Genomic DNA, 26,101 nt, shown 5'->3' with positions numbered 1-26,101 from the left:
ATCATTACAGCATCTTACTTAGGTATTTATCTAACTGATTCTTAAAGCTTCGAACTGAACTACATTGCACTACCTGTGCAGGAAGTTTATTCCATTCATTTACTACACGGTTGGCAAAGTTGTTTCTACCTACTTCCAAATTGAATCTATTTCCGGATAGTTTGAGACCATTGTTTCTTGTCTGATTCTCATTCAATGTGAAAATTTGGTCACTTTTGATGTTGTCAATTCCCTTTAAAATCTTAAAGACCTGTATCAAGTCACCTCTGAGTCTACGCTTTTTTAGGGAAAACAGATTCATGTGTTTTAGTCGATTTTCGTATGATTTATTTTTGATATTTGGAATCTGTTTTGTGGCTCGCCGTTGTACTTTTTCCAGTCTGTCAATGTCTTTAATGAGATTCGGTGACCATACGGAAACAGCATATTCCAAATGTGGACGAACTAACGATTTATATAGCTTGTTAATGAGTGATGGACTTTTGAAATCAAAGGATCGCGCAATCAGTCCCAGAATCTTATTTGCTTTCTCAGAGGCTGAAATACACTGCTTGGATGATTTGAGGTCGTTACTGATAATTACGCCGAGATCTTTTTCACTATCCACTTTTGTTAACGAATTACCAAATAACTTGTAATCGTACTTACTGTTATTTTTACCTATGTGCATTACCTTGCATTTACTTGTGTTAAATTTCATTAGCCACTTTTCAGACCATTGCTGTAATTGATCTAAATCTACTTGAATATCTAATTGGTTTGAGTGATCATTTGCCACTCCGCACAGTTTTGTATCATCAGCAAATTTGGAAACAGTAGATTTTAGTCCATGGTCTATATCATTTATATATACTATGAAAAGAAGTGGCCCAAGAACGGAACCCTGAGGAACTCCACTTGCAACACTTTTCCATCCAGAAGTTTTTCCATTTAAAACAACTCTCTGTTTTCGACCATTCAACCAATTACTAGTCCAACCTAATAGGCTACCACTTATTCCATGCAAAGCTAATTTAGTAAGTAGTCTTTCGTGTGGGACGGTATCAAAAGCTTTTGCAAAGTCTAGATATATTAAATCTATATTGTTTCTTTTGTCATAATTCGAGATAACTGTGTTGTAGAATTCGAGTAAGTTAGTCACGCAAGAACGTTTCCGTCTGAAACCATGCTGGCTATCATTTATCAAACGGTTACTTTCTAAATGATGTTCGATAGCATCTCTGATGATAGTTTCCATTATTTTTCCTACGATTGAAGTCAAACTTATAGGCCTATAGTTATTTGGCTTCTTTTTGTCACCTTTTTTGAATATGGGAGTAACGTTAGCTAGCTTCCATTCTCTTGGGACATCTCCGGATATGATGGATTTCTTGAAAATAATTTCTAATGGAACAACAATCTCATTTTTCATTTCCTTTAAGATTCTTGGATGCCAACCGTCAGGGCCTGGTGTTTTATTAACTTTGAGTTTGTCTATACACCTTTTAATTTTTTCTTTTGTTATATTTACCGTAGTAAGTTTACCCCAGACTTTTCACAGGTTTCAGTTTGGAATTCACTTTGAGGTGTTTCGTTTACGAATACCGAGCTAAAGTAATTGTTTAAGATATTACACATTCCTTCATTTGAATATTCAAGTTGACCGTCAGCAGATAATAGTGGACCAATGTGATTCCTAACAACCTTTTTATCTCTAATGTAACTATAGAATTCTTTGGGATTCTCTTTGGATTTATCAGCGATGTTCATTTCGTATTGTCGTTTTCTTTTCCTTATTGTCTTTTTTAAATCTCTCTGTATTGATACATAATTTTCATAGTCATTAGATGCACCCGAGCACTTATATTTCTTATAAGCCTGTCTCTTTTTAACAATACTTTTTTCAGTTTATTTGTCGAGCCACTGTTCTTGGATAATCCATATGGGACATGTCATCCATTCGCAACCTCTTCTTTCTGCACTGTGAAGATGTTTTATAATGTAAAGCTAATAACCAGGTAAGAAGGATGCCAAAAATAAGACAAAATTCTGTACAAATGAAGCTTACCTTTTTGAGATACACCATGGCCAGAAATCTGCAGAAAGAAAAAAATATATATATATGATAAATAAACCAGTAATTAACATGTAAATACCATCATTTAGAGATGGTTTGCTTCTGCTACAAAAATTTGAAAAATTTAGTCAGTAATCTTCCTTTAAAACTGGATTCTTAGAAGAATTCACATAAAATGATACTATGTATATTCCAAATACATTTTGAAAAAAAAAAAAAAAAAAAAACTGCCAAACCTGTGTTCCATAATGATTATGAGAAATGTAAATATGCCAACAACACATTCATGTAATGACATAACTAAAGCCAGACCTTGAACCTGAGCCTAAAATATATTCACAATGGTATTGTGAATTCGAAGCAAAGTATAAGCTTGCAGTTTCAACAATGTTTAACACCTTTACTACAAAAAAAAAAAAAAAAAGTTAAAGGATTAATTAACACGGGCACAATTTAATTTTTAACCCTTATGTTGCAAAGGAATTTCTCCCTTAGCTAAATAAAATTGCCTGGTGGCAGGAGGAATAATTGACTATAGTCATTATGCTCCAAAGAGTCCGTTCAGGGTGTGGTATATGTCGTGTTTACCACTAGCCATTCCGCCAAATCAACCTTAGACAGGTACAATGGGGGTGGGTAGGGTGACAGTGACGACCCAATAATTGGTGGTCAAATTGGCAATGTTGCCCTCGGGAATTCCCACGTCTGCCCCACCCTGAACAAACCCCTCGGAGTGCAAGGACTATAGCTGTAAAATGCAATTACAATTACAGACAAATCTGAAACACCGACAAAATCATATCCTTTGTGGCTGAATTTTCAATTGACCCAGAATAAAAAAAACTAATGTATAAGAGCATACACTGCTCAAAGGTTCTCATTACACAATCGATTTATCAAATGCAATCTAAATCAAAATAGAGATTCAAAACATTTCCTAAAAATCATGGTAGTACTTAGCACCATACTATTATTTTTTTCTAATATCCATATTTCATTTGAACAACCATATCTTGATTTCAAATCAAAGAAGACATATTTTCTTCCACTTGTGATGAAGACAATCACAATGTTTATCATATACAATCTATTTTTCTTTCTTAACACCTTTACTACTGAAAGGACATCAGTTAAGAAAATCTACAGCAGCATTAGCAAGAATGATTCAACTACTCTTTTATGGACTTAACATCTCTGCTACCTAAGGGATATTACACATCCAAATAAAACTGCCTGAACTAACCTAAATGAAACAATTCATATTCATCATTACAGAAAAGGTTACTAATATCATCCACCTAATTCCACATGTCCTCTCGGGTTAAACATTCAATCTTTACTCAAAGTATCTCTTGTCCCCCCCCCCCCCAATTGGACATAGCCACCAGTCCAGCCCACAAGTCACACAGAGGAGATTTTGTGTTACTGTCTGAATACAGTGAGTACAGAACTGTGTAAAATAAAGTGTTCCTTCATCTGTGTGATGGCAAGCGGAGTCTGCTATTAGGCTCAAGTAATCCTATAAAGCCCTTTATGCTGAACTTGATGTGTATAAATAGTCTGATAGCTTTCAGGCTAACACATCTTTACCCTCTATACTTCCAACATTTTTAAGATATCTATCCTTCTCTCTGTAGCCTGTAACTAATCTGTGCCAAAGACAGGTACATTAGAAACTGTGAAAAGTTAAACAGCTTGGTAGATAACCAATTTACTCTCAGAAATGGATGATCATATGAATCAAATCTGGTAAATTTATTCAAGGAAAGTTGATGTGCTACAAGAGAGGCTGGGTGGATTGTGTGTATCTAGATTTGAAAAAAAGTCTTTAATAAGAACATAAGAATAAAGGAGATTGCAAGAGACCATAAGGCCTACACTAGGCAGTTCCACATCCCTTACCACATTTATCCCTATCCATAGTTATCTAATCTTCTCTTAAAACAACCAATTGTTTCATCACTCACTACATCAGGGGTTCTCATTAGGGGTGAAATTCACCCCCAGGGGGGAATTTTGGATTTTCTGGGGGTGAATTGTAACCACAATAAGTTTACGGGGTAAGGAAAGCAATTATAGGTTTTGGCCGATCTGGCCTGTCACCTGGAATTATACATGTGCTGACCCAAGTTAATCTTAGGATTAGGAAAAAACAAAAGGATTTTTAGTAATATTTGCATATTATTTAGAATGCACCTTTTGAAACAAATTATCTTGGAAAGGAGGGGGGAATGACATTCTGACAAATGGTGAAAGGGGTGTATGGGCCAAGCAAGGCTGAGAACCACTGCACTACATGATTACTCCTGGAATAGACGACTAATACATGAGAATAATAGAAAATCAATCAATTTTTGTCTAGAGTTTCACTGAAGGGATACCTGCATTCCTATAGCAGCTGACAATAGTCCTTGGGCCTTCCTACAGATCTATGAAAAAAATTAGACTATTTCTATGTCACCTGCTGAAAGTAGTACGTAGAAGGATGGGTGCAGTTGCAAGTTGTTAGCTCTATGTTTTAGTGTGGAATATAAACAAAGTTGATAAAAAGAAGTGTTACTGAGCCCAGTCCTAAGACCAAATGAAATTGCACCTCCAAACAGAAGTAAAGAAGTTCATGGACTTAAAAGATGGGCATCAGGGATATTGCAGCCCTGGGTCGCCTAGGGCAAGCGGCAGTGTTATCTTTAAGAGGTGTGATTGCTTGTCCCTACTCTGTGCTTGCTCAGGGGTAGGAAGGCAGCTCTATAACTTTCATGGGAGCTGTAAGCTCATGGAAGGAACTAGTTAGCAGTTCCAGGAAACCTCAACAGTCCTAATTAGCCAAAGGTAGGGGGAAAAAAAAAAATTCAAAAGACTGCATAGAGCCATCGGTGAGGGGACTCTCTGTGATAGTCTTCTCTCAAATACCTCGTGCAGGTACTTGTTATCAATCCCAGACCAGTAATAAATTATACGTCAGGATGGAGGGAAGTAACCACAGGAGTCAGTACTGTTACCCATAATTTTCACAACTTATGTAAACATGACAGAGAGACCAACAAGTTACACTAACCTGTTTGAAGATCATGCAAAGATAATGAGGCAAAGAAGAGTGGAAACTGTTACACAAAGTTCTAGACATAATTTAAAACTGGAACTAACTACCGAAAATAAACTACATTGCCAAATTTACAAAGTATAAGAAATGGGCAAAAGTATGAGATCATCAATGATTTATTCGATGGTAAATTAAACAAATGTGGGTAAAAGTAAGGTGATGAGATGTACAAGGGGTGAAAGTGGCAGTAGACTGGAAGTGAGCATTAAGGGAGAGCGACTGGAGGAAGTGGATAGTTTTAGATACTTGGGTGCAAATGTGGCAGGAAAAGGTGGAGTGAAGGTGGAGGTAGAATGTAGATTGAGAGAAGCGAGTAAATGCCTTGGTGGATTAAAAAGTGTAATGAGGAATAGACATTTGGGAATGGATGCTAAGAGGAGAGTGTATGAAGGAGTGATTGTGCCAACAGCACTGTATGGGGCAGAAACATGGAACATAAGAGAGGAAGAGAGAAGGAGTTTGAATGTGTTTGAGATGAGGTGTCTGAGAAGTATGATGGGGGTTACTAGGCTAGATAGAGTGAGAAATGAGGAGGTGAGGAGGAGAACAGGGGTGGAAAGGGAGTTGGGAGATAGGGTTGATGAAAGAGTATTAGGATGGTTTGGACACATGGAAAGAATGAGTGAAGAAAGACTAGTAAAAGAAGTATGGAGGGTAGATGTGGAGGGAGTGAACATGAAAGGACGTCCTAGGATGAGGTGGATGGATGGTGTGAAGGGGGCTTTGGGGAAGAGAGGAATGTCTGTTGAGGAAGGACGGAAGAGGACAGTAGACGGGTGAATGGAGAATGGTTGTATATGGATGATGTTGTGATGCATGAGGTAGTATGTGTGGGGGATGAGGTAGTATGTGTGAGCAAACTTTGATGCAGCTCGAAAGGAATTTCTCCCTGTCTTCTCCTTTTATGCATGGGGGACGGAGAGGGGGGGTCGCCGATTTAATGAAGTGGCCTTGCTGTGGATGTGCTGTGTCTTGCGACACTGCTTCTGACCCAGGGCAGTGGACAAGGTGCAGGGATGACCCGTTATCCAGGAGGAGCTAAGATAAGAGGGAGGGTGGAGGGGTGTGGAGTGTATTCAGGGATGGAATGGGTGGGAATGATTTTAAGCCTTTTCCTTTTTGGCTACCTCCCTTGTACGGGGGGAAAAGTCTTGGTACACTCACTATCCGAGTTACGACCTAGATCGGTTCCGACCAACCGGTCGTAAGTCGAAACGGTCGTAACTCGGACCGTATACATTCGAGGTGTATACTCAAGGACATATGATGCAGAGCGTAAATCCAGCTCAAATGTTTCGTTTGTGGCCTCATTGTAGAACATTCTCAGTGTATGCAAAATATCCAATACTCTTTGATTGTTATACTAAATAATAAATTAATAATAATAAATTAATAGGATAGGGTAAAGAAAGAAAATATATTACACAGGATTCTTATTAGAGACCGAAAATACAAATTAACACAAAGATACAAAATATAAAAAATAGAAAATATGCATGTAAAAAACAAAAAAATTAAAATCCACTTTTTGGTTGCACGTCATCTACACTTTCTTCGTGCGTACGGTCGAGGGAAAGATCAGGCAGTAGGTCTGGCGAGGCACCATGGGGGATCCGTTGGTATCCGCTGGTCGAGGCATAATTGATAAAAAGAGGTTGAAGTAATAAAGGTCTAATAACATTTAAAATAATTCCCTCAAATGTACATGAAAACAAGTACAAGATTCGCTTCTATGCACTGGGCTCAATCGTCGCCTCCCATGCGAAAACGTTCGGTCTCTCTTCGTAAGAAAAGAACGATAATCATAGCATAACGTTATTTCATCAAATAAATATTTTATGCATGGAATAGTACAGTGAGATATATTGTCTTATTGAATATAAGATATTATACTTCAGAACTCCAGGAATATCATAGACTTGGGTTAAAGCTATTTGTATCCATGTTCGTACACTACAGCTTTCGACTTTCGACCAATAGAGAACTCGAACCAGAATGAAAAGCACGAATGTAGGACTACTGTAAACCGACTCTCTGTCTTGGCTTTCGGGGAAGCGTGTATCACCGATCTGGCAAAACTGCCCTTTCTGACCATTCCCACCTGCCCTGATTATCGGTGGGAACTGGGAATCGAAATACGGTATAACATCAATTCCAGTAAAATTATGGTATATGGTAGACATCGTATGGTAGATGGTAGACACACACTAAATTATGGTAGAAATACCATAATTATGGCAGACAGCGCAACCTTGGTGAGATGCTGTGCTGTGCTGCCGTAACTGTCGTGCGGGATGCTGGACGCCACGTGCAAACGCACAGTAAACCAGTAAACTCATAATATGTGCATGTAGGCATCTGCTGAATGTGGTCGTAAGTACGGGTGGACGTAAGTCGCACCGGTCGTAACTCGGATAGTGAGTGTATATGTATGTAAATTAAACAAAAAGAGGGAGGGTGGGGAGAGTGGTAAATAGGAGTGGAGTATGTGTGGATGAAATGGGAGGAAGTGGAGGTATGCCTCTGACTTTGGCTATCTCCCTTGTAAGGGGGGGAAAAAGCCACTGGTATATGTATGTAATTAAACAATTACATGAGCAAAAGAGAGGAATCTGGGAGTGCTGATCATGGATAACATGCCACAGAACAAGCACATCAGCAAGATTTTTGGGCAAGACATTTAGGCTGTTGACACACGAGCATGGATTTCCACTACATTAGGAGTCACCAAACTTTTTTCATAGCAGGCAAGATATCTGAGAGAATGACAAGTATGGGCAGCATAACCATTTTGTTCAATACAATGAATAAGGACAACCAACATATTCATTTACATATACTCAAAAAAAATACTGAGGAAAATAGGGACAACAAGCATATTTTTTTTACCAACAAATTTTTGAAGAATACAATCTAAATTTTTTTCACAAGTACAGTGCAGCACTAGGCCAGATGAACTGATCTTGCGGGCTGTAGTTTCGCAACCCCTGCACTACATGGATAGAAATTATGAAAATACTCAACAAGAACCCAATCTCCCCCAGATTAGACTTTGCTACTGTGGTATTGATCTTGCAACAAATTGATGGACACTATGGCTAATCTTTACTTTATCCACCATTGTTGACTACAATTTCCACTCAAATCTGTTTCCTCAGGTATTCCAAAAGGCTGCCCTCTCTCTTCCACTTTTTTCCTATTTTTAAATAACATATTAAGCAAACGATTTCCGGATCAATTGCAGAATCTCCCCCCACACCCACTCTGATTGACAAAGGTCCGAAGCACTCTGCCATTGCTCCACACCGTCACTCAGGTCATAATTACATTTTTCTATTACTCAGTTTATGGTTTGGAAGCATTAATGGTTTGGTTTGGTTAGGTGATAAAAAAATATTACTGTGACCTAAGGGATGACATGTGCCTGAGTGACGGCATAGAGTGACAAGAGAGGAGTCCAGACCCCCAATGATCAGTGCACGCACATAGGGGGGAAATTCTACAGTTGACCCTAATTTCCTATATACACTTTTACTTTGAAAACACCATTCTGTACTCTTCTACATTCTCCATACATAATTTTCTGACTAAAGTTCCAAATTTTTTTCTTAAAGACTGGCTACAGAGCAACTTAAATTTTGTAATTTGTTGTTGATCAGTGCACAAAAAATCAAGTGCATTCAATGAATTAATGAACCAGTTTCTGAACTTCATGGAGAGTGGTCGGAACCCTTGGCTCTGACCACCTTCCAATCATCTTCACCACCAAAACAAGATGCACCCCAGTTGGCCACAGACACACTTACACCAATTACAAGAGAGCTAACTGGGAAGCTTTTACTGAAGAGACAGAACAACATTTTGAAACACTTAACAGTACACCAATCACAAACATAAACAATGCTGTGCACACTTTTAATACAATCATACAAAATGCAGACAAGAGATACATCCCTAGAGGCAACAGAAAATCACACAACCCCAACTTCACACCAGAAATCCAAAGCCTCATCAGACAACGTGACACACTTACACACGGTACCCCCACACCTATCCCTCAAAACATAGCAGACCAAATACAAACACTAAACACTGTGATTGCCAATAAAATACATGAACAAAAAACACAAAATTGGCAAAACTTTATCAATACACTTGATCACAAAACAAACACCAGCAAATTGTACAAAACACTCAACAGCATTACACTATCCAACAGTAACACTACACGCTCTCACGCAGCAATAATCACAACAGATAATCTACCCTCAAACAGACAACAGGCAAACGCACTCATACGTCATTTTGCACAGACAAGCCATCTCACTTCTCACCCTGACGACCGACGCACCATTTGACGTAAGAAAGACTTTCCCACAGACTCAGACTATATACCCTTCATAGACAGTCAGACAAAACTCATAATACATAGTCTCAAGCACTCATCTGCCTGTGGCCCTGATAACATAAGCAACATCCACCTAAAACACATTGGACCACAAGGTATGCATGCACTCACAAACATTGCAAACTACAGCTATTCACACAACACTATACCCGACATCTGGAAGCATGGTAAAATAATCACCATTCCAAAACCGAACAAAGACCCAACAATCCCAACATCGCACCGCCCAATCACACTTCTCTGCACCCCCTCTAAAGTCATTGAACGCCTAATACTTCAACTTGTCACACCACATATTCCCCTTGCTGACTCACAACACGGTTTTAGGCCACTACACTCCACAAACACTCTTCTGACAAACCTCACACAAAGAATTTTAGATGGCATCAATTCAGATAGGCCCCACCAAAGAACACTTCTTATAACATTAGACATTAGTAAAGCTTTTGATGCTATCCCCCGCCACAACCTAACAAATAAAATATATAACACAGACATGCACAATAACACCAAAAGATGGCTGGCCAATTATCTGGCAGGTGGGAATGCTTACGTGTCATATAATGGCCAATCATCGCACATCAGAAACATTAAGAACCGAGTACCACAGGGCTCAGTTCTATCCCCCACACTATTTAATCTATACATGCATGACTTACCCACGCCAGACACCTCAGAAATACAAATCTCTTCCTACGCAGACGACATAACAATCACATGCACACATCATAACACAGACAAAGCTGCAGAAATAATCCAGCCATACCTTGACACACTCAACACATGGTTCATCACAAACAGACTCAAAATAGCTCCAACCAAATCTACAGCAACACTTCTCACCAACTGGACAAAAGAACACAAATATATACCTCATCTCTACATCAACAACACTCTAATACCACACACAAACACACCGAAAATTCTTGGTGTAACATATGATACATCCATGTCTTTCAAACAACACATCACAAACATAAAAAACAAATGCACACCCAGACTTAACGCACTTAAGTCAATCACTGGAACAACATTTGGACAAAACAAAGAAACTAATATAACAATATACAAACAATGCATACGCTCAGTGTTGAATTATGCGAGTCCTGCATGGGCTCCTAATCTCAGTGAGACACACCACAACACCCTTCAAATCATACAAAACAAAGCCCTAAAAACAATTACAGGCTGCACAAATACAACACCTACAGACCATTTACACCATGAAACAAAAGTCCTCAAAGTCAATGACCACCTCGACATGAGAGGCACACAAACACTTGCCGCAGCCACCACAAACACATTACACCCGCTACACTACATAGCAGAACACCCACACACACCAAGAAACATTAAAACAACACCCAAAGACCTTTATCACGCACAGATACTCTCTTCTCTTCCTCCACAACCACCAAATACCAGCCTCCGGAAACATATTCATAATCATATCACTCACTGCTCCATTAACACACTGAAAGACAACACACTGCTGCATGCCAGACCCCCTGATATCCACCCTTCTGAATCCTCTCTCCCACGAAAGGACAGAGTCAACTTGGCCAGACTGCGGTGCGGTCACCACCCAGCACTTCTAAGCTACCAGAAGAGGCTGGATGACCGCATTGTGAACAGCTGCCCAGGATGTAACACTTCACCCCATACCATACAACACATAATGGAAGACTGCATTATACACAATCATGCACGCAAACAACACAACATACGCTCTATAGAGGATTTGTGGGAAAACCCAGTTTCGGCTATGGCATTCCTTGGGGAGACGGGACTGCTCGGACAGACAGTCTAGGGAACGACAACAACAACAACAACTTAAAACCTTTGTTTTCAATAACACACACTTTTTCCCTATAAATATTTCCTTGTCTCTTCACATCTACCGTATTTTCCAGCGTATAGTGTGCGACTTTTTTCCGTTGGAAGGTCCTAAAAATGGGGGGTGCGCATTATCTACGGCCTACGATAAAAATTCTGCGGCTGTGTGTGTAATTTTTTTCACAACAACGTGTGACGATGTTGGTCGTCACAAAGTCGGGAGGCACACTTCTCCATGACGTTCCGTGAGAACAAGAAGAACAGCCATGGTGACATGAAAGAATACGCCAGCATGGGCTACCGTATATAAATATTTGGTATAGGCTGGAAGGGGGAAAAAGCCTTGGTATATGTATGTATGTCTAGGTAGGTATCTATCGAATCTTATTTTTCATGTTTAAATAGGCCTAAACACCATGAAACATGATCAATATTCATGATATTTGCCCATGTTCACAGCATCTTAGTTTGAATTTTTATGTTGGCTTTGTTGCTTCACTTTAGGTATGGTACAAATTCCGTTGTGGCCGTTCATAAGCTCATGTCAAACACCTGACTACAACACCCTCTTTCGGGAGTTATATTAACTAAACGTCACCTCGATAAGAGACTGTCCTATTTCACCACTGTCATTGCAGGTTCAAAGCTAAAACGAAACAGTCTGTAGTTTGTTTCAGTATTAAATAAAAAATGGCAAAGACGAATTATTTCCTCAAGATATAAAATGAACATTTTCTGTAAAAATCCCGAAAATTTTCTGTATATTTTACTTTCAATAAACTTTTTTATATCATATTTCCTACAAACTATTTAAGCTACAAAGTAATAAGGAAGGGACCAACGCACAACATGAGTCATATATGGTACCGGTACATGTAGTTCCGACTTTTTCTTAGTTGTGTCCTGATTGATGCCTAAACTGACACTTAATTTAGTGACAAATCAACAGATTTCCCAGCAGTGGCTCTAGCCAATGAAAAAGACTTCTCCATGTAACCTAGTTCACATGATATAAATACCGAGGTAAAACTGCGTTATAGACAAATGTGATCGGGCATGCGCGTTATACGTCGGTGCGCGCTATCTGTGTACTGAGATAACGAAGTGCATGGGTACACATTATAACCCGATGCGCATTTTAAGCCGGAAAATACGGTACTCACCCTGTAGAGAGGCTTTACTCATTCCATTATGAAAGACACCACATAGATCACTCAGTTCTCCATATGAACTAGTAGATGGCAACACTTACACAAATTCTTTTGCTGTAATCCTGTACAATCTTCCATTAATGATACATCCCTCAAATATTTTTAAGGGAGAAAATAATCTCGGCCTTCTTCACTGTCAAATATAGGGGTTTTCATACCTATATGGTCAATTTATGACTACAACCATGAAGTACCATCAACTTATGTTCCTCTTCACTTTATCAGTTCTGATGAACACAAAACCAAAATGAACACTCAATCGTTGAACAACTATAACTGACAATACAAGTATTACTAGATTGTTATCAAACATGATGAAATGTGACAGCACAAACAAAAGCTTAATCAACTTGTATTTCATAAGGAAAACCATGCCTATCAGGTGTGACAAGATAACAAGTGAGAATTCATCAGGAAAATATCATATCTTAATACCCTCATTAAAATATCACCACAACAAATTTAATGATAAATACTTTCTAAAGTGAAGTTTTTATATTACTGATAAGCATTAGTAAGAGTTATTATATCACTGTAGAATACCGATATATATCCCATGTGAATATACTTTATGAATTCAACACCATTTCAAGTCAAGCCATGGTTAGTTCTGGTATCAGTATATTGTTAATATCACACAATTAAAGACAAACATGTATCTACAGGTTACGGTCCAGCAAGAGTATACAAGTTTATGCTGTCAATATTTTTAGACTAATGACACAGCTATGGACCCTAGACTAATCTCTACTTGAAAAAAAAAAAAAATCACTTTGAACTTTTACTACATACATACATATACCAAGGCTTTTTCCCCCTTCCAAGGGAGGTAGCCAAAAAGGGAAAGGCATAAAAACACTCCCACCCATTTCATCCCTAAATACACTCCACACCCCTCCCACCCTCCCTCTCATCTGAGCACCTCCTGGATGACGGGTCATCCCTGCACCCTGCCCACCGCCCTGGGTCAGAAGCAGTGTCACAAGACACAGCACATCCACAGCAAGGCCGCTTCATTTAATCGGCGACCCCCCCTCTCCGTCCCCCCTTGCATATAAGGAGAGGACGGGGAGAAATCCCTTCGGGCTGCGTCAAAATTTACTCATACATACTACCCCACCCCCCACCCCCCGCCCATTCCTCCTCATGCAATCACATCATCCATATATAACCATTCTCCACTCACCTCTGTCTTCCGTCCTCTCCCTTCCTTCCTCAACAGACATTCCCCTCTTCCCCAAAGCCCCCTTCACACCATCCATCCACCTCATCCTAGGACGTCCCCTCATGTTCACTCCCTCCACATCTGCCTTCCATACCTCTTTTACTAGTCTTTCTTCACTCATTCTTTCCATATGTCCAAACCATCCTAATATTCTTTCATCAACCCTATCTCCCAAATCCTTTTTCACCCCTGTTCTCCTCCTCACCTCCACATTTCTCACTCTATCCAGCCTAGTAACCCCCACCATACTTCTAAGACACCTCATCTCAAACACATTCAAACTCCTTCTCTCTTCTTCTCTTATGTTCCACGTTTCTGCCCCATACAGTGCTGTTGGCACAATCACTCCTTCATACAGTCTCCTCTTCGCATCCATTCCCAAATGTCTATTCCTCATTACACTCTTTAATCCACCAAGGCATTTACTCGCTTCTCTCAATCTACATTCTACCTCCACCTTCACTCCACCTTTTCCTGCTACACTTGCACCCAAGTATCTAAAACTATCCACTTCCTCCAGTCGCTCTCCCTTAATGTTCACTTCCAGTCTACTGCCACTTTCACCCCTTGTACATCTCATAACCTTACTTTTACCCACATTTATCTTTAGCTTTCTTCTATCACATACTCTCCCAAACTCTGCCACCAGCTTCCTCAATCCCTCCTCTGACCCTGCCACAAGCGCAGTGTCGTCCGCAAACAACAGCTGGCTCACCTCCCACTTTTCTCCATTTTCTTTAACCATCTCCAATCCCTGACCCACTACCCTAGCATTCACCTCTCGCACCACCCCATCCATGTATAAGTTGAACAGCCAGGGCGACATAACGCATCCTTGACGAAGTCCCACCTTTACTTCAAACCACTCACTCTCTCCATTTCTAATCCTGACACAAGCTCTACTACTCTCATAAAAACTCTTGACAGCTCCCAAAAGCTTTCCTCCTATCCCATAAATCTGCATAACCTCCCACAGTGCCTTTCTGTCTACCCTATCATAAGCCTTTTCCAGATCCATAAAAGCCCAAAAAACATCCTTCCCCTTTCCTATAGCTTTCTCACATATCTGTCTTACCACAAAGATCTGATCTACACAACCTCTACCTGTCCTAAAACCACACTGTTCCTCACCAATTACTCCTTCTGTTCCTCTCCTAATCCTCTCAATTAAGATCCTCCCATAAGCCTTCCCTACTACACTTAACAGGCTAATCCCTCTGAAACTACTACATTCACACTTGTCCCCTTTTCCCTTGTAAAGAGGAACTATACAGGCACTTCTCCAGTCCTCCGGTACTCTACCCTCTCTCCAGCAAACATTAAATAACCTCACCAACCAGTCCACCATCACTGAACCTCCCTTTTTCAGACATTCTGCATGGCATCCATTCAGACCAGGTGCCTTACCTGCTTTCATCATCTTTACAACTGCCTTCACCTCATCCTTCCCTATTTCTCCTCCATTCTCCTCACTCATCACTCTCATTTTCTTCGCATTTCCCACTGCAGCTATCTTTCCTTCCCTATCCTCCTTCACATTTAGCAACTCCCTAAAATATTCTGCCCATCTTCCCCTTACTGCCATCTCTTCCATTATCATCTCTCCATCTGTACCTTTTACCTTTTCTTCCCTACTTGATTCGCTTCCTCTTCCTCTCTTAATTTCTTTCCAAAACATCTTTTCATTACTTTCAAAATTTTCTGTCATACTCCTACCCCATTTCACATCTGCTCTCCTCTTTGCCTCCTTTACCTTTTGCTTTACTTCTCTTTTCTTTTCTTTGTACGTCTCATATGACTCCCCCGTCCTCTTTTGTAACCAATCTGTGAATGCTCGCTTCTTCTCTTCTACAACCTTCTTTGTTTCCTCATCTCACCATTCACTACCCTTTCTTCTATTTCCCCCTGTCCTTCTTGTTCCACACACCATCCTTGCACACTTTAAGACTCTCTCCTTGAACCATCCCCATTCCTCCTCCACACCCATCTCTGCTCCATCCTTTACTCCCTCCCACTCCTCCTTCAGCTTCTTTTCGTACTCCTTCTCCTTTTCCTTTTCATTCAAGGAGTTCACTCTAAGAACCTCCCTACCTTTTGTCCCTTTCCTCTTTCTCCATCTATCCTCCACTCTCAGCTTACCTTCCACCAAAAAATGATCTGATATTCCCCCACCCTCTCCCCTTAGCACATGTACATCCTTAACTCTTCCTATCATAATCCTATTTACCACTACATAATCCATTAGCGCTCTATCTACCACCCTTCCCTCCACCACCCTCTCCCATGTGTACTTATGCTTGACTTTCTTCCGAAACACTGTATTTGCTATCATCAACTCTCTTTCTAGACACATTTCCACCATCAACTCTCCACTACGATTCTTTCCTGGAACTCCACACTTCCCAACCACTCCATCGATTGGACCATTTCCCACCCTAGCATTAAGGTCTCCCAGTACTATAACATTGACATTTCTTCCTAAACCCTCTATGCACTCATTTAAATCTATCCAAAAGGCCTCCCTTTCTTCCACGCTCTTCTCACTGCCAGGCCCATATGCACTTACAAAGACCCACATCTCCTTTCCCAGTTTCACCTTCATCCACATTATCCTTGAGGAAACCTCCTTCCACTCCCACTTACACTCCCAAACTTACACTCACCCTTCCCTTTCAACTTAGTTTCACTCAAAGCCAACACATCCATCTTTCTTCTCACAAACATACTACCTATCTCTTCCCTTTTACTCTCATCTGTACCACATCCACGCACATTAAAAGACCCAAACCTTAGGGTGCTGGCCCGAGGCCCTCCAGCACCCCTTATGCCTTCACTTTTCTTTTTAGGTTATATGCCCCGTGGGGCTATAAGGAGAAGGATGCCTAGTCCCTCTCCCCGTCCCTTTCTTCTCGCCTCTTACGATCCAAGTGGGATACTTGGTGGCAGTATTCTTTTCCCCCACCACAGGGAAATCCCCCATCACAGAAAGAGAATACTCAGAGAAATGGTACAGGACAGCAACAAGGGGTTGGGGGACAGCATAACGGAGGGACAGTCGTAGTATAAAAGTGTCATCATTTCTCTATGAACAGAATTTCTTCTATCATAGACAAAATGATGTGTGGCTCTGGTCCGTAGGGGCGCCCCATATAGACCCTAAAGTATCGACTGCATGCTACTTTGCCACAATAACAAGCAGCCAATACCCCAGACGGGGTACTCTCTTTAAACCTCTTCTTTGCCTTCACCTCTTTGCCTACCCCCAAAGATGTACTAGTTATCACCAATGAAATGTGAAAATATGCCAGGAAGAATCATCTTCCTACTCTTCAAATGCCATCACCATCCTTGGCTCCATCTGGAGGTGCAGACCCTAGGGAATACCTGTATTTCCTCAACCTGTTCACATAAGGAGAGATGACAACTAGTAGCCAATTTAAGCTGGTTACAAAGAATCCAGGAGGTGACAAGATAAGAGGGAGGGTGGAGGGTGGAGGGGAGTAGAATATATAGGAAATGGAATGGGTGGGAGTTGTTTCTATGCCTTTTTCTTTTTGGCTACCCCCATGTAGGGGGAAAAAGCCTTTGATATATGTATGTACAAAGAATCAGTCTCAACTTCGGCTACATCACCCTATAAGCTAGGCAGTGGGCAGTGGAAAATGAGGTGTTTCGAGTCACATATGTGAAAGTTGCATCTGCAGTGAGTTTGTTTCTATAGCCAGGCCTATCCTAGGCTGTTGTTGTCTCGATGATGGTGACCTGAACACAAGTGTGCCAGTCTGGTTTTTGCTTCTCAGGGAAGAATTTTTCTGCGAGACTGATTTTCAAAGAATTTTGGTGGATTGAGAATTTGATGGGTAGTTTCTCTTCTAGGAAACCCATCACTCCCAAGTAACCAGCAGCGGCCACCAGATGGGTTCATATGTCACGTAGGGATGAACTATTGTGCTGATGTCTAGGGATTGTGCATAGTATTGTATGAGTTGTTCAGTATCTTCTGGAGCTGGATGCTGTGCTCAATTCAAGCTTGATGAAGGTGCGGTTCTTACTTCTGCCATGAGGGATTTTTCTGTGAGGCTGGGGAAGTACTGAGATTGGTGGTTTGTCTTGAAGAGTTTGTTTAGTGATCTGGATGTGTGTGTGTGTGTTGTGAATGTACTATGTAGTACAGGTGGTAGATTGTTGTATATGTTTGAGTGGGTTTTTTTTTCACTGGACTGGTGGTATTTGCGTGGTAATGACATTCATTTATGAGTGCAGATATTCTGTTGGGATGGTTTTGCTGTATCTGTCATTACTCTTAATGCTTTAATTTGTATTCTGTATAAGGTGCAGTGGGTAAGGAACTGGAGATTGTTAAAGAAAATGGAGAAAAAGGGGAGGCAAGCCAGTTGCTGTTTACTGATGACACTGTGTTTGTGGCAGGGTCAGAGGGAGGATTAAGGGAGTTAGTGAAGGTATGTAATAGGAGAAAGTAGAAGGTAAATGTGGGTAAATGCAAGGTGATGAGATGTCCAAGGGTAGAGGATGGCAGTGAGTTGGAAGTCTAAAAGGAGAGAGGCTGAACGAAGTGGATAGCTTTAGGTATTTGAGGCTGTATGTGGCAGGAAAGGGAGGAATAGAGGTGGAGGTAAATTGTAGATTGAGAGGGATTAAAAAGTGTTATGAGAAATAGGCAACTGGGAATGGTTGCAAAAAGGAGATTGTATAAAGGGGTGATTGTGCTGACAGGATTGTATGAGGACTTGGAATTTAAGAGAGGTAGAGAGGAAAAATTTAAATGTGTTTAAGATGAAATGTCTGAGAAGTAGAGTAGGGCTTTCTTGGTTGGACAGAGTGAGGAATGAGGTGAGGAGGAGAATGGGAGTGGAAAAGGAGATGGCTGATAGGGCTGATGAAAGATTATTGAGATGGTTTGGGCACATGGAATGAACAAGTGACGAAAGATTAGTAAAAGAGGTGTGGAAGGCAGAGGTAGAGGGAGTGAACCTGAGGGCACTACCAAGGATAAGATGGATGGATGGATGGGATGAATGGGGATGTTGAGCAAGGAAGGGAAAAGGCAGGAGATGCGGATGAGTGGAGAATGACTGTGTATGGATGATACTGTTGTGCAAGGAAGGGAGGGGTTGGGGATAGGGGGTTAGAGGGTAATTATGTGTGAATGATATTTTGATGCAGCCTGAAGGGATTTCTCCCAGTCTTCTCTTTTTCTGCATGAGTGGATGGAGGGGGGGGGGTTCGCCAATTACGTGAAGCGCCCTTGCTGTGTCTTGCTGCATTGTGTTTGACCCAGAACAGTTGATGGATACAGGGATAACCTGTCATCTATGAGGAGCCAAGATGGGAGGAGTAGGAAGGGAGGTGAAGGGGAGTGAAATGGGTGGGAATAGGTGCATGCCCCTGACAGAATAAGATGTCTATGTTTTAATGATTGTTTGGAACATTGTTATGGAAGTATAGTCAAAGGTTGTTCTTATGAACTGTTTGAAGACAATAATTAGTTTCCTACTGTTGTTGAAGCCCATTCATGCAATGGATTTTAGTATGTTTATTTTCTGCTTGATTTTCATCAGATTTTTGATGTGTGGGCTCCTGGTTTTACAAGAGTATCAAATCTGAGGCCTAGAATATTTGGGGTTTCTCCATTAAATTTCATTGTAGTTATCTTTTTTTCTTTCCTTCTTTCTTTTTCATAGTTATCAGAAGAGAAGGTTACTGATGATTTTTGGAGTGGGGCTTCCATTTTATTATTTCTGAGCCATTCTATTATTTCTGAGTTCAAGTAGACCTAGGAATTCTCAGCTGCTATTTTGTTGTTTACTATGGGTTATAAGCTTCAGGTCACCTATGTAAGTGAATGAATTAGTGTTACATTCTGGATCTGCAGTTCGGAGATTGCTTGTGAAGAGTTTGAATAGCACAGGTGAGTTTTACTCCTTGAGTATTTTTAGTTACTCTCCCACTGGTTTAACTCTGTGTTTTCTATTGGTGTCAAGAAGGACGGGAGAGGACAGAAGATAGGGGTGAATGGAAAATGGTTGTATATGGATGATGTTGTGATGCATGAGGTGGAATGGATGGGGGAATGGGGGGTGAGGTAGTATGTGTGACAAAAATTTGATGCAGCCCAAAGGGATTTCTCCCTGTCTTCTCCTTTTCTGCATGAGGGGATGGAGAGGGGGGGTTGCCAATTTAATGAAGCGGCCTTGTTGTGGATGTGCTGTGTCTTGAATCACTGCTTCTGACGCAGGGCAGTGGACAAGATGCAGGAATGACCCATCATCCAGGAGGTGCTAAGATAAGAGGGAGGGTACAGGGTGGAGGGGAATAGAGTGTATTAGGGATAGAATGGGTGGGAATGGTTTTTATGCCTTTGTTTTTCGGCTACCTCCCTTGTAAGGGGGAAAAAGCCTTTGGTATATGTATGTCAAGAATATACATCTTTTTTCTCAATGCTGAATCCCTCAGCAAGTTATAACAATACTGTACATGCCTGCTGGCACATAGTGCCTGTAATGGTATACAAAGAGGGCCATTCTGAGAGAAAGGTTCATGAAGCAAGCCCATCTTGAGAATGTAGGTCATTGCCCCCCATAGAGCAACTTACGGCTTGCAATGCAAGGCTAAGATTTCTAGTTACTGAACTTAAACAAAATTTAATCCACAGCATACCAAACAATTAAAAAAAAGGATATTCTTCAACAAATAAAAAATAAAGTACCGAATATAAAACTGGCTGTGCTTAAACAACACCAATAGAACACCTACACTCAAAAACCAGAATGCTCCTAATTGAACAGTATGTGCAAATGATACATACATTTCTATGCAAGAACCCTTGAAACTCCCCATCCTTCACATCACATAAACACAGCCCACTAAATACAACATAGGAACAGATCCAGTTCCAACAATAACCTTCCCTATGATACATTCACATAATATTGCATAAACTTAGATCACAAAACATGCTGTCCACAATAAATCGCCAAATTCTATAAATCACCCACTTCCCTCAGAAATCAGTTCCATGACAAGCAAGAACTGCACTGGAAGACCAACATTCAGGTCACCACTCTACATTCAAAATGTAAGAACACAGAATCAGTCTGTAAACAAATGCAAACTAATCAAATGGAACCACCACAGAGGACAGCACCTTATGCTACAATGCCCTATACATATCCCTTCTAGACAGCAACACAAAAAATTCTCATCAAGTGACTTATGGGCTCAACTGACTGCCATTTTTTTAATGCCTATATATATCCAATATAAGACAGCTAAGATTAGGGACTGAACAAATGATCTGATGCTCTTCAGTAATGTACAACATGGAAATATGCCCAAATTTCAAATAGTATTTCATTTTAGAGTATTCTTCACAATAACTGGTATCTCTATCCTTGGAGACAAAAATTATGCTAAGGAAGTGAATTCACACAGGTGGTAATGGAAAGATTAAAATAAATTATTTAAGATTAGCATTCTTTTCTGAATGGAAATTGATCTTCAATCATCAGTGATTGCTGTTTTACTATTTCAGTTTCATTACAATGTAACTTAAATCCCTAAAATACTGATGACATTTAATTTACACACGTCAAATAACACTAATAATAAAATGTGTATAAGCAATAAACTGCACTAAGCTGTAAGATTTGTAGCATCCTTCCTATTGTTAATTCCATTTAATTTCCTTCTATCCACTGTATATTTCAAAATAGAACATTAAAGGAGACTAGCATATACAAATAAGAATAGCCTCACATTACCGATTGTTCTAAAAAACTATAAGAAAAGGTCATGAATGTAAAAATTAAAATTCACTAAATGAGAAGAACAGTCTTATAGTCCAACAGAAACAAATTACAACCTAAATTTCTTGACACTAATGATACAGCATATACATTTGTGTCACAGCATATACTTGCAATATCTTTGGTTGATTTGATGGTAAATACACACCAATATTCTTAACTATATGGCCTTAATCATGGACTTTTTGAAAATTAATAATAATAATACTAGACCTGGGATAAAGACAAGTATCTTTTTTACCAACAACCAGATGACAGAAGTCAAAGAAATTACTGCATATCTAAATGCACAGTTTCACCAATATCACATTTATAATGAAAAAAATGGAAAATTATATATATGAATATATCTGTAAATATACTGCATACCAGGTTATGTTGCAATAATAAATGCCAAATTTGGAAAATACAAACAACATACTGTCAAGTGCGAATTGACGTTGCATGCAACATTCCTACAGCTGGTTAGACATTTAGGTCGGAAGATTCACAACCAAAGTATTCTATGGAAACTGCAACTTATATCGGCATCAATGCATACATTTCAGGAACAACAACAATGGTCTAGTTTTAAAACAGCTGAAATGAATATCACTGTTTTGGTTCACAGGTCACTGTCACTACATGAAAACCAACCTAACTCAGTTATTCCAGCTTGAATAACATTGTATGAATGTATATGTTTTCTATACTTACCGAATTTATCTTATTCTAATTTTAGTAATGAAAAATTAAGAACTGTAGTCACTACATGAATAAATAAGTTTGATCGTCTATGTCAACTCTCTAGTCTCTGACGACAACATTCGCAAACAAATAATACCTGTTATGATAATTATAATAAAAGAATATTCCTTAAATTTTACTATATAAATTAATCAAAGTAATATTTCTGTATTTATTTATGACCAAAAAAACATGATTTTTGTTAACTTAATCTATTTATATCAATTTACATTTCTTTTAAGAGACTTTCATGTCTGGAACAAACATTATGCCATCTATTGGCTGCAATAAGACTTAAATAAAATCAGCTGATGACGACGAATATAATTCAACTATTGTTTTACTATCTTTCTTTAAATAATATAGACTCATAATTTATTTCAAATTACTGACAATTCACAATTCTAAGTACAACATCATATAAACGTAAGTGACGTAGAGCACGTGCTGTGACCCATACATTTTATCTAAATAATCGTATTTGACCCGTTTATAATATACACTCATTTTTATATGAAGATATATATACATATAATTACTTGTATTAATAACCTTATTACGATTATAGGGCGAAGTTTTTAGACAAACACAAGGAAACAATTTTATCATAATTCAAGCAAACTTTGTATACGTGCCGCGTCTGCTAGACAGCCATCTCATTTGATTTATTGCGTCATAGTAATAAAGCATGCCGACAGAATATGTAACGGTCCATGAGAAGGTCGGATATAAAAATAATGTTTAGTTGTCTGTCCAAGTAAATTCTATTATTTTGACATTTAATTACCTCGGCAGTTTTTGTTCATTGACGGTGCGATTGGCAATTTTTTTTTTTATCTACATTGTATAGAATTTTTTTTATCATATTGTGCATATATATATATATATATATATATATATATATATATACATATATATATATACATATATATGTATATATATATATGTATATACTCGTATATGTATATATATATATATATGTATATACACATACATATATATATATATATATATATATATACATATATATACATATATTATATATATGTTTATATTATATATATATATATATATTATATATATATATACATATATATAATTCGGAAGAGGTTATTTAATCTAATTGTTGGTGTTTCATTCATGAATCGGGGCAAAGAAGCGTCACTGAAGACTTGAGGTGAGTGATGCTGACATTCTACATCTTGAATTTTATTGACAGTTTTACACTGTTATTTATTAATTTATTTATTTATTTAAGCTGTGGTACTGAAGTGTTATAGCTAAATCGTCCACGAACTTTGGTGAACCCTAGGTGCAGGGAGGTCATTTGTGAACAAGTTGAATAATGAAGGGTTTGAATCCCGGCCAGGGCTCTAACTCCCGTAGGCGAGGAGTTGGGTTTGTGTGTATAAAATGTCACAGTATTACCCATAGATCGGTCATATATGAGCTCTGAGTTCTCATCCGGGAGGGTAATAGCTGTCGGTCATGAGTCTAACACATGATCCAAGACAATAATTAATCATAACAGCATTTTCACAGATCTTCTTTAAAATATTCATAAAAGAATTTCTGGGCAAGCAAAGGCAAGTTTTCCAATGTCTTTCACTTTATCATTTGTTTCGACTACATGGAGTCTTCAGAATAATAAATTGTAGTCATACACAATGAACAGTAACATTATTTACAATAATAGTAACGGGATGATGATGAGGAAGAGGAGGAGGAGAAAGAAGACAACGACGACAAAGGTGATGATGATGATGGTATTTGGGTATGCGAGCTATGATGAAGCCCGCCGCTGGATTGAAGAAATTTGAGTCTGTCTAAGAGTGTCTCATACGCTACCGTTGATTGGGAAATAGTTAAATCAAATACTGCCATCTGAAGAACCAGGGAAGGTTGGCCGGATTTGTTCATTGCCTGGAAGGTTGGGAGTTCGGAGCTGACGAAAAGATTAACAATTTGTCCAGCCTGTATGGGATAGCTGGTGGAATATTAAAGAAATATGTTCATATGACCGAAGTTATGTCGACTTGAATACTGACGTAAGCTCGTTTCCATGTGTAAACGGGTTCCAGCATGTTTATATTCTTACAATTATTGCACTGCGTAACGATCTTAGTATTGCTGAAAATTATTACTTTATCTAATGGTGGTAGTGCTGACGGTGGAGTCTTGTTGCATCTTGCTGTTAATGCGGACACAGTCACCTACCAAGACAACGTGTCACGTGTTCAATTGGATTCACATGCACTCTGTGGTCGTGTGAATCAATTTTAAGAGCACTGAATTTAGTGTATTTCTGCAGAGTAATTCTAAAGGTCAAGAATCAGAACTGGCCTTTTTACATGACAGTTTAAATTCAAATCATATTTATTCTTGCTGTCACCAGGCGATCTTATTATACTAATAAAAACAATAACAAATTAAGACACCAAAGGTTTTGTACAACCACTCAGTTATTTTATTACAGAATTGTGAAATATTTCGTAACAAAAATAAAACATGATTAAATGGGTATATTTGTCGACAACGCATGCTAAAGCATGTTTTACCTGATAGCGATAACTTTCATCGATAACGGGAAATCGGACGGACGTACGGACGATAAATAAATGATAACCGACAATATTGGTAACTTCGTCATAAGACCCCACGCGTTAACACATCGCTGCCAAGTTTGGGAAATTTTACCCTCTTTAATTAATGGAAAATAGATCACACTCACTCACCTATACTGATATACGGAATCAATATTTTTTTTATATATTTCATTTACATAGCTTCTGTACTATTCCGTTTCCCAAACCCTTGGTAGACACGACGTATTGCAGAGTAAATGAAATACAAAATACACATTTCTTGTTCAATTACAGCTTTATGTGTGCAAGGAAGAAGAAAAGTCTCGAGCAATCCTTACACGATCAATATTATTGACTCAGTTTTATTATGCAATATTTGTCTTCCCCTACATGTTCCATACCATTGCCCAAAAGTGTCACTCGAGTGAAGGGCGCTGTAGTTCATCATTCTTGCCAAACATAGTGACGGTACGAGGACAGAAAACAGATTGACAGGATATTGCGCAATGTTATCTCACACTATTCAAAACTGTCATTATGCAAGAAAATACCAAGCTCTTTTTGACGTTTTTTCATATCATCCCTACACCGTCAATAATATTGCGCAATAATATTGATCGTGTAGGGCCCGCTTTACGAAGGTAACGGATAACACTAGGGAATTTCAGGTAGGAATTGAAAACTCTAAGAAATAACGAGAACATCACCGTGGGTATGAACTGTAATTTACTGAGAATCATAAAGGAAACCGCGGAGAAAATAGGGAGAAAAAAAATTACTCCATTGTAAAGGATGATTTAATGAAAATGACAGAAATCAGAGGAAATTACGAGAAACAAAGATCATGTCGAGGAAACTATTAGAAAGAAAATTTACACAAGCCGAACATAGACTAACTTTGGGAAGGTAGTAGATGATCTCCGCAAAATTTATAAATTGAGACATAATTTAATGCGAGATTATCTTAAAAAAAATAATGTTACCAATAATCTTAGTCCTCAAATTAATTTATAGACGATAATAGTGTATAAAAATTTACAAACTAATAGCGTTCGCTTATATTGTATAAATCATGATAAAACACTTGGGGAAGATGGCATATCAATAGACTTTGAAAGATGCAGAGAA

At 39.0% G+C, this 26,101-nt stretch overlaps 1 protein-coding gene across 2 annotated transcripts in view; it reads right to left on the bottom strand.

Annotated features, from left to right (window-relative positions):
• Positions 1-22,481, bottom strand: part of LOC143024667 (ubiquitin carboxyl-terminal hydrolase 47-like) — a 130,525-nt gene extending 108,044 nt beyond the window's left edge. Inside the window, exons 1-2 of one of the 2 annotated variants that reach the window (XM_076183644.1) lie at positions 22,359-22,481; positions 2,048-2,075 (exon numbers count right to left, since the gene is read on the bottom strand). In XM_076183644.1, the coding sequence (XP_076039759.1) occupies positions 2,048-2,065 (18 nt within the window). In that variant the 5' untranslated portion in view covers positions 2,066-2,075; positions 22,359-22,481. Of the gene's footprint in view, positions 1-2,047; positions 2,076-12,652; positions 12,710-22,358 lie in introns of those variants that run through there. The other variant, XM_076183645.1, reaches the window with a different exon arrangement.
• Positions 22,482-26,101: the final 3,620 nt, after the last annotated feature.

This window comes from Oratosquilla oratoria, chromosome 4 (genome assembly GCF_046742065.1).
Source record: "Oratosquilla oratoria isolate Oo_2021 chromosome 4, ASM4674206v1, whole genome shotgun sequence".
Lineage (NCBI taxonomy): Eukaryota > Metazoa > Arthropoda > Malacostraca > Stomatopoda > Squillidae > Oratosquilla > Oratosquilla oratoria.
Note: the sequence above shows the minus strand (reverse complement) of the source record. Positions and strands in the feature narration are given on the sequence as shown.